The following is a 14,212-nucleotide window of genomic DNA, read 5'->3' as shown; positions in this document are numbered from 1 at the left end:
AATAGTGCAAGTTCCACCACTTAAAAAGATGAGAGGCGTCTGTAATTTACATCATAGGTAGACCTCAACTATGGGAGACAAACTGAGAAAAAAAAATCCAGAAAATCACATTGTCTGTTTTTTTTTCATTTTATTTGCATATTATGGTGGAAAATAAGTATTTGGTCAGAAACAAGCAATCAAGATTTCTGGCTCTCACAGACCTGTAACTTCTTCTTTAAGAGTCTCCTCTTTCCTCCACTCATTACCTGTAGTAATGGCACCTGTTTAAACTTGTTATCAGTATAAAAAGACACCTGTGCACACCCTCAAACAGTCTGACTCCAAACTCCACTATGGTGAAGACCAAAGAGCTGTCATAGGACACCAGAAACAAAATTGTAGCCCTGCACCAGGCTGGGAAGACTGAATCTGCAATAGCCAACCAGCTTGGAGTGAAGAAATCAACTGTGGGAGCAATAATTAGAAAATGGAAAACATACAAGACCACTGATAATCTCCCTCGATCTGGTGCTTCACGCAAAATCCCACCCCGTGGGGTCAGAATGATCACAAGAACGGTGAGCAAAAATCCCAGAACCAGGCGGGGGACCTAGTGAATGAACTACAGAGAGCTGGGACCAATGTAACAAGGCCTACCATAAGTAACACACTACGCCACCATGGACTCAGATCCTGCAGTGCCAGACGTGTCCCACTGCTTAAGCCTGTACATGTCCGGGCCCGTCTGAAGTTTGCTAGAGAGCATTTGGATGATCCAGAGGAGTTTTGGGAGAATGTCCTATGGTCTGATGAAACCAAACTGGAACTGTTTGGTAGAAACACAACTTGTTGTGTTTGGAGGAAAAAGAATACTGAGTTGCATCCATCAAACACCATACCTACTGTAAAGCATGGTGGTGGTAACATCATGCTTTGGGGCTGTTTCTCTGCAAAGGGGCCAGGTCGACTGATCCGGGTACATGAAAGAATGAATGGGGCCATGTATCGTGAGATTTTGAGTGCAAACCTCCTTCCATCAGCAAGGGCATTGATGATGAAACGTGGCTGGGTCTTTCAACATGACAATGATCCAAAGCACAACGCCAGGGCAACGAAGGAGTGGCTTCGTAAGAAGCATTTCAAGGTCCTGGAGTGGCCTAGCCAGTCTCCAGATCTCAACCCTATAGAAAACCTTTGGAGGGAGTTGAAAGTCTGTGTTGCCAAGCGAAAAGCCAAAAACATCACTGCTCTAGAGGAGATCTGCATGGAGGAATGGGCCAACATACCAACAACAGTGTGTGGCAACCTTGTGAAGACTTACAGAAAACGTTTGACCTCTGTCATTGCCAACAAAGGATATATCACAAAGTATTGAGATGAAATTTTGTTTCTGACCAAATACTTATTTTCCACCATAATATGCAAATAATATGAAAAAAAAACAATGTGATTTTCTGGATTTTTTTTTCTCAGTTTGTCTCCCATAGTTGAGGTCTACCTATGATGTAAATTACAGACGCCTCTCATCTTTTTAAGTGGTGGAACTTGCACTATTGCTGACTGACTAAATACTTTTTTGCCCCACTGTAAATTATTAAATATATAGTAAGGGAATGTGCACACAAAGATATATCTTCTGCTGTGGACATGGAAAGAAGTTTATTATCGGAGAGTGAAACGTTGATATGTACAGTATACAGAATGGGTGGACTTGATAGTATAGATATGTTCCCCATTGAGGTCTAGTTGTTTCCTTCCCAATCCTTCTCTGCTGGAAAGATCATGAAAAATGAGAAAAAATACCATTTTGCAGGGCAGGGATTTACTGACAAGGGTTCACTTTTATTGTAATATTCCACTAAAAATGCAAGACAAGATAAAATTAGCTAAATTTTTAGAAAATACATTGTTGTATACTAGAAACCGTTGTTTTTTTCACATTTCCATGTTTACATTTCCGTTAACCTTTCTTCATACTGAACTGTTCTAAGTGCTGTAGTTGTAACTAAGACGCAATGTGTTGCTCTGACATTATCTACATTTCTTTAATCTGATTTGTGATATGACTTATGTAGGACGGCATCGTCAGTTTAGCCGCATTTGCTCATGCACTCCAGCAGCTCCATTCGTATAGCTATGCGGACATGCCAACCCAACGGGATGATCCTGATATAACGCGATATGATTGGTGGCCTCAAGAAGTTCTGTACTGTAGATGTTCGATCTGAGTTTCCATAAAAAACCTGGTAAAAAAGAGAATTAGATTCTGTATACTGTAGTTGTGTTTACACAGAAAAGAGCAAATATCAAAATTACTTTCTGTTTCAAGTTGAAAAGGGGGGAGGACGAATCCAGAAAAAGCAACCAAAGGTCATAAAGAGGCGCCTCCTGAAGAAGGTGCTTCCGAAACGCGCGTTGGGGCGGGCACGGGGACCTTGGCTTGCCTGCACTTGCAAATCCTCAGGTAATGCATAACGTACCGATGTGATTTTCACTTTATATGCTATACATTGGTTCTCACCTAGGGACGTTTCCATGGGTATTTGAAAAGCAGGACATGTCTATAAGGGTATTTTTATTCCTATCTATATTTTTCTATGCTGTTTTGGTCCTGATGAGTGACGTTTTTTCTATGTCTTATATGGCAATACTTGCATACTACTGGCAATATGGTTCTCCATGTCCTGATTATGTTCTGTCAATGACCAACTAGCACTGCTGCATGTTTTTATTGCAATTTGTTCTTTGCATCACCACTTAATAAAGTAATTTTCTCATTATGACCTTTGGTTGCTTTTTCTGGATTCGCCCTCCCCCCTTTTCTATGTGAATTTTGCAACCGATCAATTACAGTCCATAATGTTGTAATATATTGGGATATTAATTATGGTTTCTGGTGATATACCGTTCACTACATTGTCCCATATGACGTTTACATTGTTTTTCACTACCTTCTCTGTATGCGGTTTCAAGTTGAGCATTAAAAAAAAATGCACCTTAAAAAAGACATCTTAAATATATAAAGGGCTGCCACACTGCACAGTCAACATAGCAGTGCACACGCACTGGCCGTAGGGATAATGGCAACGGCCGGTGCATGCACACTGCTATGCTGACATTGTAGTACTTGTCTTCAATAAAATGGTGCTGGAGTCAACGCATGCACATTCCGCAATATCTGGCGCCATTTTGTTGAAGACACTTTGTCTTTGAATATGCACACCCAGTGTCTTCAATAAAATTGAGCCGCAGTGCGATATGTGCAAGCGCTGACTCAGATGCTATGCGCACTCGCTGATTCGGCACCACGCTGCGCAGGCGCCGTCCATCCCAGTTTCGGACAGAAGGGCACAACCACCGCTATATATAAGATTAAACAGCATTAGTACACCTAGTAACGGTAGTGAGAACTCACTCGGTTGTTTCCAGTCTGATCTTTGTAGTACACCCAATTCAAGCTATCATCAGTTTTGTACTGGACACTGTATTTCGTCATCCATTCATCTGTATCACATCTTCCTTGTGTCATAATCCCAGATACAACTTTTAATTCTTTCAGATCAATCTGAAGCCACTGTCCGTTATCTTGGAATTTGGATAACCATGCACACCTTTATGTAAGAAAAGAGAACAGAGCGTAGTACCACTGCTTGCCTGCACAGAATGGGGAGCGCCCTCTATTCACAGCATATACAGTAAGCTTTCTCCAATAGAGAGTTACTCTCGGGCATCATTGACTGCACTTCACATCACATGGCAACTCTAAATCTCATCTATGAGAAGTATTAGATCTGTGCACGGTCTATCCACCGGATGTCAGCCATTTACTGACAACAAAATAGCTAAAACATAAAGAGGGAGAGTTATTAGCACTGACTTTTCTGACATCAGTCAAGTAAGTTGGAGTATTATGTTCCAAATACTTTTAGAGGTGCATGTTTGTTGTTTTTTTTTTAAACTTTAACTTGGACTATTTTTAGCACAAAAAGAGCAATAAGGGCTCATCCAGATGTCCATGCACATACAAGTTCTATCTGTGGTACCTTGAATTTGTACCTATTATAGCCCATTATAGTATAGAGTGGTCTGCACAAAAAAACAACGACATGTCAAATTTTGATCTGAGTCATGGATCAAACTGGTCAATGGAAGTCTATGGGTCTGTGAAAAAACCAGGCAGCACTCTGCTTCATGTGCTGTCCATTGTTGACTGACTGATAGCAAACATTTCAAGAAGCACTCTTTAAGTCATGAGTCACTGCCAAAGACCCTGGCATGGGTGAGTTGGCAGCAGTTGGGTCAGGAGCTGAAGATGGGAATGATAAAGGCCGGGACGAGAGACTTCCTGTGTCTTCATAGAATAGAGAAAAGAGAAGAATTAGCTGGGTAGAAAGGCAAAATGAGCAATTGTAAGTGCCCAGTGCTATATAATATGATGACTGCAGTATATTAAGAGGATAAAAACTTTGGTGGATAAAAACTTTGGAGGATAAAAACTTTGGAGGATAAAAACTTTGGAGGATAAAAACTTTGGAGGATAAAAACTTTTTTCTTTAAGAAACTTCTGTCAGTTTTTGTTTTGAATTCCAGAAAAACAAGTGAAACACTGATGGCAAAAACTTACAAACTGATGAAAATTGGCTAAAAAAAACTGATGAAATGCTGACCGCTTTTTTTGCATACGAGAAAAATAAGTGACAACTCGATGAGCCCTCACATATACTAAATCCAACTTTTTCTTACTACAGTACCAGTTTTATAGCAGTCATACCCCTTCAGAAGGTCTAAACAGAGTACTGAAATGCATTGTTTCACTATTCCTCCATCGAGAGATGATCTTCCGAGGGTCTCTTATAGTTCTATGTATATCATACTTCAGAACATGACTTGCTTACCCAAATCCTTGGCCATTAAGTCGTGCCTTGTTTGCCGTCCAGGATGAATACCATCCTGTGTATTGATCATGGTTGGAGCAACTGATTTGATCGATTGTGACTGCTCCTGATTCAAATCCCATAGGCTTATGAAAAGGACATTCTGAAAAACAGACCCATGAAGAAAACACATTGTGTATGCAGAAGGCAACACTGGATATAACTGTATTAGCCAATTGCATTATATCAGAATGTCAGGGCAATTGGTACCAGCACCCTTGGTACACAGATGAATTTGCATGCGGAATCCACAGCTAGCCTACCCACTTTACAGCGTCATACAAGGGAATCGAAACAGTGTACACATCGCAGTCATATAGAGTGACTGCAGACTTTGCTTTATAAACCACAAAACCCTTTAACAGTTGCACTGTCCACTGACAACCCATCACATAGCTAACAGCTAAGGACAGGATTTCATTTCCGAGCAGTTGACAGTGCATAACTATTACCTGGCATACAATCCATTGCAGCAATTCTTGAGGATAATGTTGATCCACTTCCTCCCTGGCAGTCACACTTACAGGCTCTAGTAACCGACTGTGGAAAATAAATATAGATCAAATGTTTCTTCATGGTTTATATACAATACTTATTTCTATAATTCTTAAAGGGAATCTGTCAGCAGGTTTTTGCTATGTAATGTGAGGACAACATGAGGTAGATATTAAAACACTGAATTCAAGGATGTGTCACGTCAGTCCATGTGCTGTTGTTTACGTATTCTGAAGATTTTATCACCTGTTGACTATCATAGTCCAGACTACAGCAGCACATGCATGCTAGTCAATCTCCGCTCCCTCCTTTGATAGCCAGCTTATAGTCTATAGACAGGTGTGGGCGGGGTTAGCTTTCTCAGCTTTGCTGTATTGCTAATCCTAAGAATTCTGATTGTGTCCGAACCGTTGCACCCAGTAAACTGAGATACAGTACATCATTGGATTCGGGGTCTTTTTGCTTACATTATGCTGCTTTCAGATGAGTTAGCAAAACCTGGTGACAGGTTTCCTTTAATACTATGATTACAATAAAGTATAAAAGTAACTCTCAATCAACTTATTTGAATTATTATTTAAATTATTCAATTTTTTAAGAAATTCTCCACTTCCCACACATGATAATATAACTGTTTCACTGTTATATAATTATATAAGTATACTGTATATTATCATTCTAATTATAATTATACTTTAAGCCAAACAAAAGATTTTCTGAATGCAAATTGCAAGCTTGCATATTTTGACCAAAATATCAGTTAACACCCCATGTCTACTCACTTCACGTTGTAGCCATTTTTTCTAATAAAACCATATATCGCATGGTATATATGTTTTTACTGAACCACTGCAGTCAGAAGCACTTTCCTTTATTGTTAATCAAAAATAAGCAGATGGATATTTATGTAGCGTCAAGTTAAAGAAAAAAAGTTTTGGTACTGTATTAGCCAGTTGAAAATAGATGATTTTCCCTCAGTAAGAGAAGCAAAGTAATAATCTTGCAGATGTGATAGCTTTTAGTGGTCAACAAAAATAAAATAAATTATGCTACAAAGCGAGTGTTTAAAGCTACTTAGGCCTCTTCATCAGGCATTATAAAACTGAATATATATATATATATATATATATATATATATACAGCTCTGGCAATAATTAAGAGACCACTGCACAGTTTTATAAAAATAAGCTTCTCTACATGTCTGACAGCCATTCCAGTGTCAGTTGACAGAGGACACCTTATTCTACTTAATGTGCTTCTGATGATCACCTGACCCAAATCTTATTTAACGAAGGAAAGTAAAAAAAACCCTGCTGTGGTGTTCACAATCCTCTTGAAATAGGACAAGCTGGATATCAAAACAAGTGCTAGTAATATCCCAAAAGTAATAGGAATGAAAAAATAACTTTTAACCATGCCAAAGGAGTTGAAAAGAAAAGTATTGAGTGAGGAAAAGATGGGCTCAATTCTGGCTTTATTAGCAGAGGGATACAGTGAGCGTCATGTTGCCTCCATCCTTAAAATTTCTAAGATGGCAGTCCATTACAACAAGGTCAAGCAGCAGACATTGGGGACAACAAAGCTGCAGAGGGTGAAAATGACTCTCCACTGATGGGGATGACCATCATCTTATTCGAATGTCACTCAGCAACCGCAGGGTGACATCAAGTGACCTACAAAAGGAATGGCAAATGGCAGCTGGGGTGAAGTGCACAGCAAGAACAGTTCGTAACAGGTTCCTAGAGGCAGGGCTCAAGTCATGTAAAGCTACAAAAAAAGCTTTTCATCAATGAGAAGCAAAGGAGAGCCAGGCTGAAATTTGCCAAAGACCATAAGGATTGGACCATAGAGGACTGGAGTAAGGTAATCTCTGATGAGTCTAATTTTCAGCTTTCCCCAACAGCTGGTTGCATAATGATTAGACAGAGACCTGGAGAGGCGTACAAGCTACAGTGTCTTGCACTCACTGTGAAATTTGGTGGAGGATCGGTGATGATCTGGGGATGCTTCAGCAAGGCTGGAATTGGGCAGGTTAATCTTTGCGAATAACGTATGAATCAAGCCGCATACAAGGTTATCCTGGAAAAACAGTTGATTCCTTCTTCTCAGGCAATGTTCCCCAACTCTGAGGAGTGTTTTTTCCAGCAGTACAATGCACCATGCCACACAGCTAGGTCAATCAATGTGGATGAAGGACCACCACATCAAATCCCTGTCATGAACAGCCCAATCTCCAGACCTGAACTCCATTGAAAACCTCTGGAATGTAATCAAGAGGAAGATGGATAGTCACAAGCCATCAAACAAAGAACTGCTTACATTTTTGTACAAGGAGTGGCATAAGGTCACCCAAAAGCAGTGTGAAAGACTAGTGGAAAGCAGTCAAGACACATGAAAGCTGTGATTAAAAATCATGGTTATTCCACAAAATATTGATTGATGAACTCTTCCTAAGTTAAAACATTAGTATTGTTGTTTCTAAATGATTATGAACTTGTTTTCTTAGCATTATTTGAGGTCTGCAAGCACTGCATTTTTTTGTTATTTCGAACATTTCTCATTTTCTGAAAATAAATACAAAATTTAGTGGTTGGAAATTCGAAGACATGTCAGTAGTTTATAGAATAAAAGAGCAATTTACATTTTACTCAAAAATACACCTACAGTTGTGGCCAAAAGTATTGACACCCCTGCAATTCTGTCAGATAATACTCAGTTTCTTCCTGAAAATGATTGCAAACCCAAATTCTTTGTTATTATCTTAATTTAATTTGTCTTAAATGAAAAAAACACAAAAAGAATTGTCCTAAAGCCAAATTGGATATAATTCCACACCAAACATAAAAAAGAGGGTGGACAAAAGTATTGGCACTGTTCGAAAAATCATGTGATGCTTCTCTAATTTGTGTAATTAACAGCACCTGTAACTTACCTGTGGCACCTAACCGGTGTTGGCAATAACTAATAACATTTGCAGCTAATTGACATGGATTAAAGTTGACTCAACCTCTGTCCTGTGTCCTTGTGTGTACCACATTGAGCATGGAGAAAAGAAAGAAGATCAAAGAACTGTCTGAGGACTTGAGAAACCAAATTGTGAGGAAGCATGAGCAATCTCAAGGCTACAAGTCCATCTCCAAAGACCTGAATGTTCCTGTGTCTACTGTGCGCAGTGTCATCAAGAAGTTTAAAGCCCATGGCACTGTGGCTAACCTCCCTAGATGTGGATGGAAAAGAAAAATTGACAAGAGATTTCAACGCAAGATTGTGCCGATGTTGGATAAAGAACCTCGACTAACATCCAAACAAGTTCAAGCTGCCCTGCAGTCCGAGGGTACAACAGTGTCAACCCGTACTATCCGTCGGCATCTGAATGAAAAGGGACTGTATGGTAGGAGACCCAGGAAGACCCCACTTCTTACCCCGAGACATAAAAATGCCAGGCTGGAGTTTGCCAAAACTTACCCAAAGAAGCCTAAAACATTTTGGAAGAATGTTCTCTAGTCAGATGAGACAAAAGTAGAGCTTTTTGGGCAAAGGCATCAACATAGAGTTTACAGGAGAAAAAAATAGGCATTCAAAGAAAAAAGCACGGTCCCTACAGTCAAACATGGCGGAGGTTCCCTGATGTTTTGGAGCTGCTTTGCTGCCTCTGGCACTGGAGTGCTTGACCGTGTGCATGGCATTATGAAGTCTGAAGACTACCAATAAATTTTGCATATTATATCTCAATTTCTGCCACAAATTTGTGCAGACATAACAAAGGCAAATAGGCAAAAATAGATGAATCAATAAAACCAATCATTTATTAATAAATTTCATAAAATTCTTTTTACAAGGAAATTTCTAAAAAAAAAGGGAGTACAAATGTAATGATAGATGCTCACAGAATTAAGCTTTATGCAACATAATCACAGAATGTTTTTTCCTTTTCTTTTTTAATTTTTTTACATACAAATTATCTCCAAATAGTGTTTATTACTTAAGCATAAATTCATAAGCTATATTTATATAAACTTCTGTCTAAAAATTTTTAGGAAAAGGCCCGATAGTTCTAAAAGCAGAAGAAACACATCTTTGATTAAATAGTGTGAAATACACACTGCTGAAGGTAAATAACAATTGGGTTTAGCTCCCTATACTATGTGCATACCATGATAATCAAAGACAAGGCTAACTAATCCTTAACCCCTTCACTACCAAGGGTGGTTTGCACGTTAACTCCCAGGCCAATTTTTACAATTCTGACCACTGTACCTTTATGAGGTCATAACTCTGGAACGCTTTCATGGATCCCGGTGATTCTGACATTGTTTTCTCATGACATATTGTACTTCATGTTAGTGGTAAAATTGCATTCAAATAACTTGCGTTTATTTGTGAAAAAAACGGAAATTTGGCGAAAATTTTGAAAATTTCGCAATTTTCCAAATTTGAATTTTTATGCCCTTACATCACAGCGATACGGCACACAAAAAACTTAATAAATAACATTTCCCACATGTTTACTTTACATCAGCACAATTTTGGAACCAAAATTTTTTTTTGTTAGGAAGTTATAAGGGTTAAAAATTGACCAGCGATTTCTCATTTTTGCAACACCATTTTATTTTTAGGGACCACTTCACATTTGAAGCCACTTTGAGGGGTCTATATGATAGAAAATACCCAAAAGTGACACCATTCTAAAAACTGCACCCCTTAAGGTGCTTAAAACCACATTCAAGAAGTTTATTAACCCTTTAGGTGCGTCACAGGAATCTTTTGAATATTAAAAAAAATGAACATTTAACTTTTTTTCACCAAAAAAATAGTTCAGGTTCAATTTTCTTTATTTTACCAAGGGTAACAGGAGAAATTGGACTGCAAAAGTTATTGTGCAATTTGTCCTGAGTACGCTGATACCTGATATGTGGGGGGGAACCACTGTTTCGGCGCATGGCAGAGCTCAGAATGGAAGGAGCGCCGTTTGACTTTTTCAATGAAAAATTGGCTGGAATTCAGATCGGACGCCATGTCACGTTTGGCGAGCCCCTGATGTACCTAAACAGTGGAAACCCCCCCAAGTGACCCCATTTTGGAAACTAGACCCCCCAAGGAACTTATCTAGATGTGTGGTGAGAACTTTGAACCCCCAAGGGCTTCACAGAAGTTTATAACGTACAGCAGTACAATTAAAAAATCATATTTTTTCCAAAAAAATGATCTTTTCACCCTCAATTCTTATCTTTCCAAAAGTAACAGGACCCTAAAAGATATTGTGCAATTTATCCTGAGTACGCTGATACCCCACATGTGGGTGTAAACCACTATTTGGGCGTATGGCAGAGCTCGGAAGGGAAGCAGCGCCATTTGACGTTTTTGGCTGGAATTGAGATCGGACACCATGTCGCGTTAGGAAAGCCCCTGATGTACCAAAACAGTAGAAACCCCCCACAAATGACACCATTTTGGAAACTAGACCCCCCAAGGAACTTATCTAGATGTGTGGTGAGCACTTTGAACTCCCCAGTGCTTCACTGAAGTTTATAACGTCCGGGAGTGAAAATAAAAAAATCTTATTTTTTCCACAAACATGATCTTTTAGTCCCCATTTTTTTATTTTCCCAAGGGTAACAGGAGAAATTGGACCCCAAAAGTTGTTGTCCAATTTGTCCTGAGTACGCTGATACCTCATATGTGGGAGAAAACTACTGTATGGGCACACGTCGGGGCTCGGAAGGGAAGTAGTGACGTTTTGGAATGCAGACTTTGATGGAATGGTCTGCGGGTGTCATGTTGCGTTTGGAGAGCCCCTGATGTACCTAAACAGTGGAAACCCCCCACAAATGACCCCATTTTGGAAACTAGACCCCCTAATGAACTTATCTAGATGTGTGGTGAGCACTTTGAACCCCCCAGTGCTTCACAGAAGTTTATAACGACCGGGCGTGAAAATAAAAATATCGTATTTTTCAACAAACATCATCTTTTAGTCCCCATTTTTTTTATTTTCCCAAGGGTAACAGGAGAAATTGGACCCCAAAAGTTGTTGTCCAATTTGTCCTGAGTACGCTGATACCTCATATGTGGGAGAAAACTACTGTATGGGCACACGTCGGAGCTCGGAAGGGAAGTAGTGACGTTTTGGAATGCAGACTTTGATGGATTGGTATGCGGGTGTCATGTGCGTTTGGAGAGCCCCTGATGTACCTAAACTATTGAAACTCCCCACAAGTGACCCCATTTTGGAAACTAGACCCCCCACGGAGCTTATCTAGATGTGTGGAGAGCACTTTGAACCCCCAAGTGCTTCACAGAAGTTTATAACGCCTGGGCGTGAAAATAAAAAAAACATTTTTTTCCGCAAAATTATATTTTTGCCCCCAATTTTTTATTTTCCTAAGGGTAACAGGAGAAATTGGACCCCAAAAGTTGTTTTGTAATTTGTCCCGAGTAGGCTGATACCCTACATGTGGGGGTAAAACACTGTTTGGGCACATGGCAGAGCTTGGAAGGGAAGGAGCACCATTTGACTTTTTCAACGCAGAATTGGCTGGAATTGAGATCAGACGCCATGTTGCCTTTGGAGAGCACCTGATGTGCCCAAACAGTGGAAACCCCCAATTATAACTCCAACCCTAACCTCGACACACCCCTAACCCTAATCTGAGCCCTAGCCCTAACCCTAGCCCTAACCCTAGCCCTAGCCCTAGCCCTAACCCTAACGGGAAAATGGAAATAAATACATTTTCTTTTAGTTTTATTATTTTTCCCTAACTAAGGGGGTGATAACGGGGGGTTTGATTTACGATTTATGGCGGTTTTTATGTTTGGCGGCTGTCGCACGCTAAAAGACGCTTTTTATTGTAAAAATAGTTTTTGCATCACCACATATTGTGAGCTATAATTTTTCCGTATTTTGACCCACCGAGTCATGTGAGGTCTTATTTTTTGCGGGACGAGTTGACGTTTTTATTGGTACCATTTTCGGGCACGTGACATTTTTTGATCGCTTTTTATTCCGATTTTTGGGGCGCAGAATGAACAAAAACCAGCGTTTCATGAATTTCTTTTGGGGGGGTGCGTTTACACCGTTCCGCGTGCGGTAAAATTGATAACGCATTTTTATTCTTCGGGTCAGTACAGTTACAGCGATACCTCATTTAGGTCGTTTTTTTATGTTTTGTCGGTTTTTTGCCATGAAAACAATTTTATATAAAAAATAATTATTTTTGTATCGCTTTATTCTGTGAGCTATAACTTTTTTATTTTTTTGCGGATGATGCTGTATGGCGGCTCGTTTTTTGCGGGACAAGATGCCGTTTTCAGCGGTACCATGGATATTTATATGCGTCTTTTTGATCGCGCGTTATTGCACTTTTTGTTCGGTGGTATGATAATAAATCATCATTTTTTGCTTCGTTTTTTATTTTTATTTTTTAAGGGGTTCGCTAAAGGGGTTAACTAATGGGACAGTTTTATAGGGCAGGTCATTACGGACGCGGCGATACCAAATATGTGTACTTTTATAGTTTTTGTTTTCTTTTATTTTGAAAAAATTGATTTATTGGGGAATTTTTTTTTTTTTTTTACTAATTTATTTTGCGATTTTTTTTTTAATTATTTTTAACACTTTTTTTTTTTTTTTTACTTTATTACCTTGTCCCAGGTGGGACATCACTGTCCTGTGACAGATCGCTGATCTGTCACATCACAGATCACTGTGACAGATCAGCGATCTGACACAGGCAGTGCAGAAGGCTTCCTCATGCCTGCGCTTTGCAGGCACTGAGGAAGCCAGCTTCCTCAGGCCCCCGAAGGCCCCCGTCGCCATCTTGGATTCGGGGGCCTGGAGGAAAGGAGCCCCCCGCAGCAGCGCTGCACATTGCACTGCCGTGGGGGGCTCAGGGAAGCACGGAGGGAGCCCCCTCCCTGCCGATGCTTCCCTTTAACCCCCGGTGCGTTTGATCGCGGTGTGCAAGGGGTTAACGTGTCGGGGGCGGTCCGTGACCGCCCCTGACACATTGTGCCGGGTGTCAGCTATGATAATTAGCTGACACTCGGCCGCGATCAGCGGCGCTCACCACGTGGGCGCCGCTGATCGCGATGACGTAATATTCCGTCCATGGTAATTAGGTCCATGGTCACATGGACGGAATATTACGTCAATTGTAGGTAAGGGGTTAATGGAGTAATCACAATGCATAAATGCTCAGATAGTAGCGACTTTTGTTCTCAATGTTTCTATGATTTATTACAAATACTTATAAACAAAAATGCATAAGCTTACTTGATTGTATAAATATGTATCTAATTGTTGTAACAAAGGAACAACCTAACTGTGTGTGCGGCAAAGAAAATTTCTCCTTAATGTGAATATATCCAATGCCTAGTGCAGAGAACTACAGGTTAATCATGTGTCCTGCTTAATATGCCAGCTATACTGATTCAATTTGAAATAAGCTATTCCTGCATGATGTAACAATGCAATCCTGTTTGCAATTTACAACAACTTACATGTGTAAAACTTCTGCGGCTCTCTCATACACGTGTCTGGTTACCCCGACAGCGCCGTTTCCCCATACTGGCTTCCTCAATAGTATGGTATGCACATAGTATAGGGAGCTAAACCCAATTGTTATTTACCTTCAGCAGTGTGTATTTCACACTATTTAATCAAAGATGTGTTTCTTCTGCTTTTAGAACTATCGGGCCTTTTCCTAAAAATATTTAGACAGAAGTTTATATAAATATAGCTTATGAATTTATGCTTAAGTAATAAACACTATTTGGAGATAATTTGTATGTAAAAAAATTAA

At 39.8% G+C, this 14,212-nt stretch overlaps 1 protein-coding gene across 1 annotated transcript in view; it reads right to left on the bottom strand.

Annotated features, from left to right (window-relative positions):
• Positions 1 to 1,924: 1,924 nt before the first annotated feature.
• Positions 1,925 to 14,212, bottom strand: part of RS1 (retinoschisin 1) — a 39,967-nt gene continuing 27,679 nt past the window's right edge. Inside the window, exons 4-7 of the mRNA XM_073565890.1 lie at positions 5,369 to 5,456; positions 4,878 to 5,019; positions 3,398 to 3,593; positions 1,925 to 2,225 (exon numbers count right to left, since the gene is read on the bottom strand). Of these exons, the coding sequence (XP_073421991.1) occupies positions 2,073 to 2,225; positions 3,398 to 3,593; positions 4,878 to 5,019; positions 5,369 to 5,456 (579 nt within the window). The 3' untranslated portion in view covers positions 1,925 to 2,072. The remainder of the gene's footprint in view (positions 2,226 to 3,397; positions 3,594 to 4,877; positions 5,020 to 5,368; positions 5,457 to 14,212) is intronic.

The sequence above is a fragment of the Dendrobates tinctorius genome, unplaced genomic scaffold (genome assembly GCF_039654945.1).
Source record: "Dendrobates tinctorius isolate UK_male_01 unplaced genomic scaffold, ASM3965494v1 ptg000016l, whole genome shotgun sequence".
NCBI classification, from domain to species: Eukaryota; Metazoa; Chordata; class Amphibia; order Anura; family Dendrobatidae; genus Dendrobates; species Dendrobates tinctorius.
Note: the sequence above shows the minus strand (reverse complement) of the source record. Positions and strands in the feature narration are given on the sequence as shown.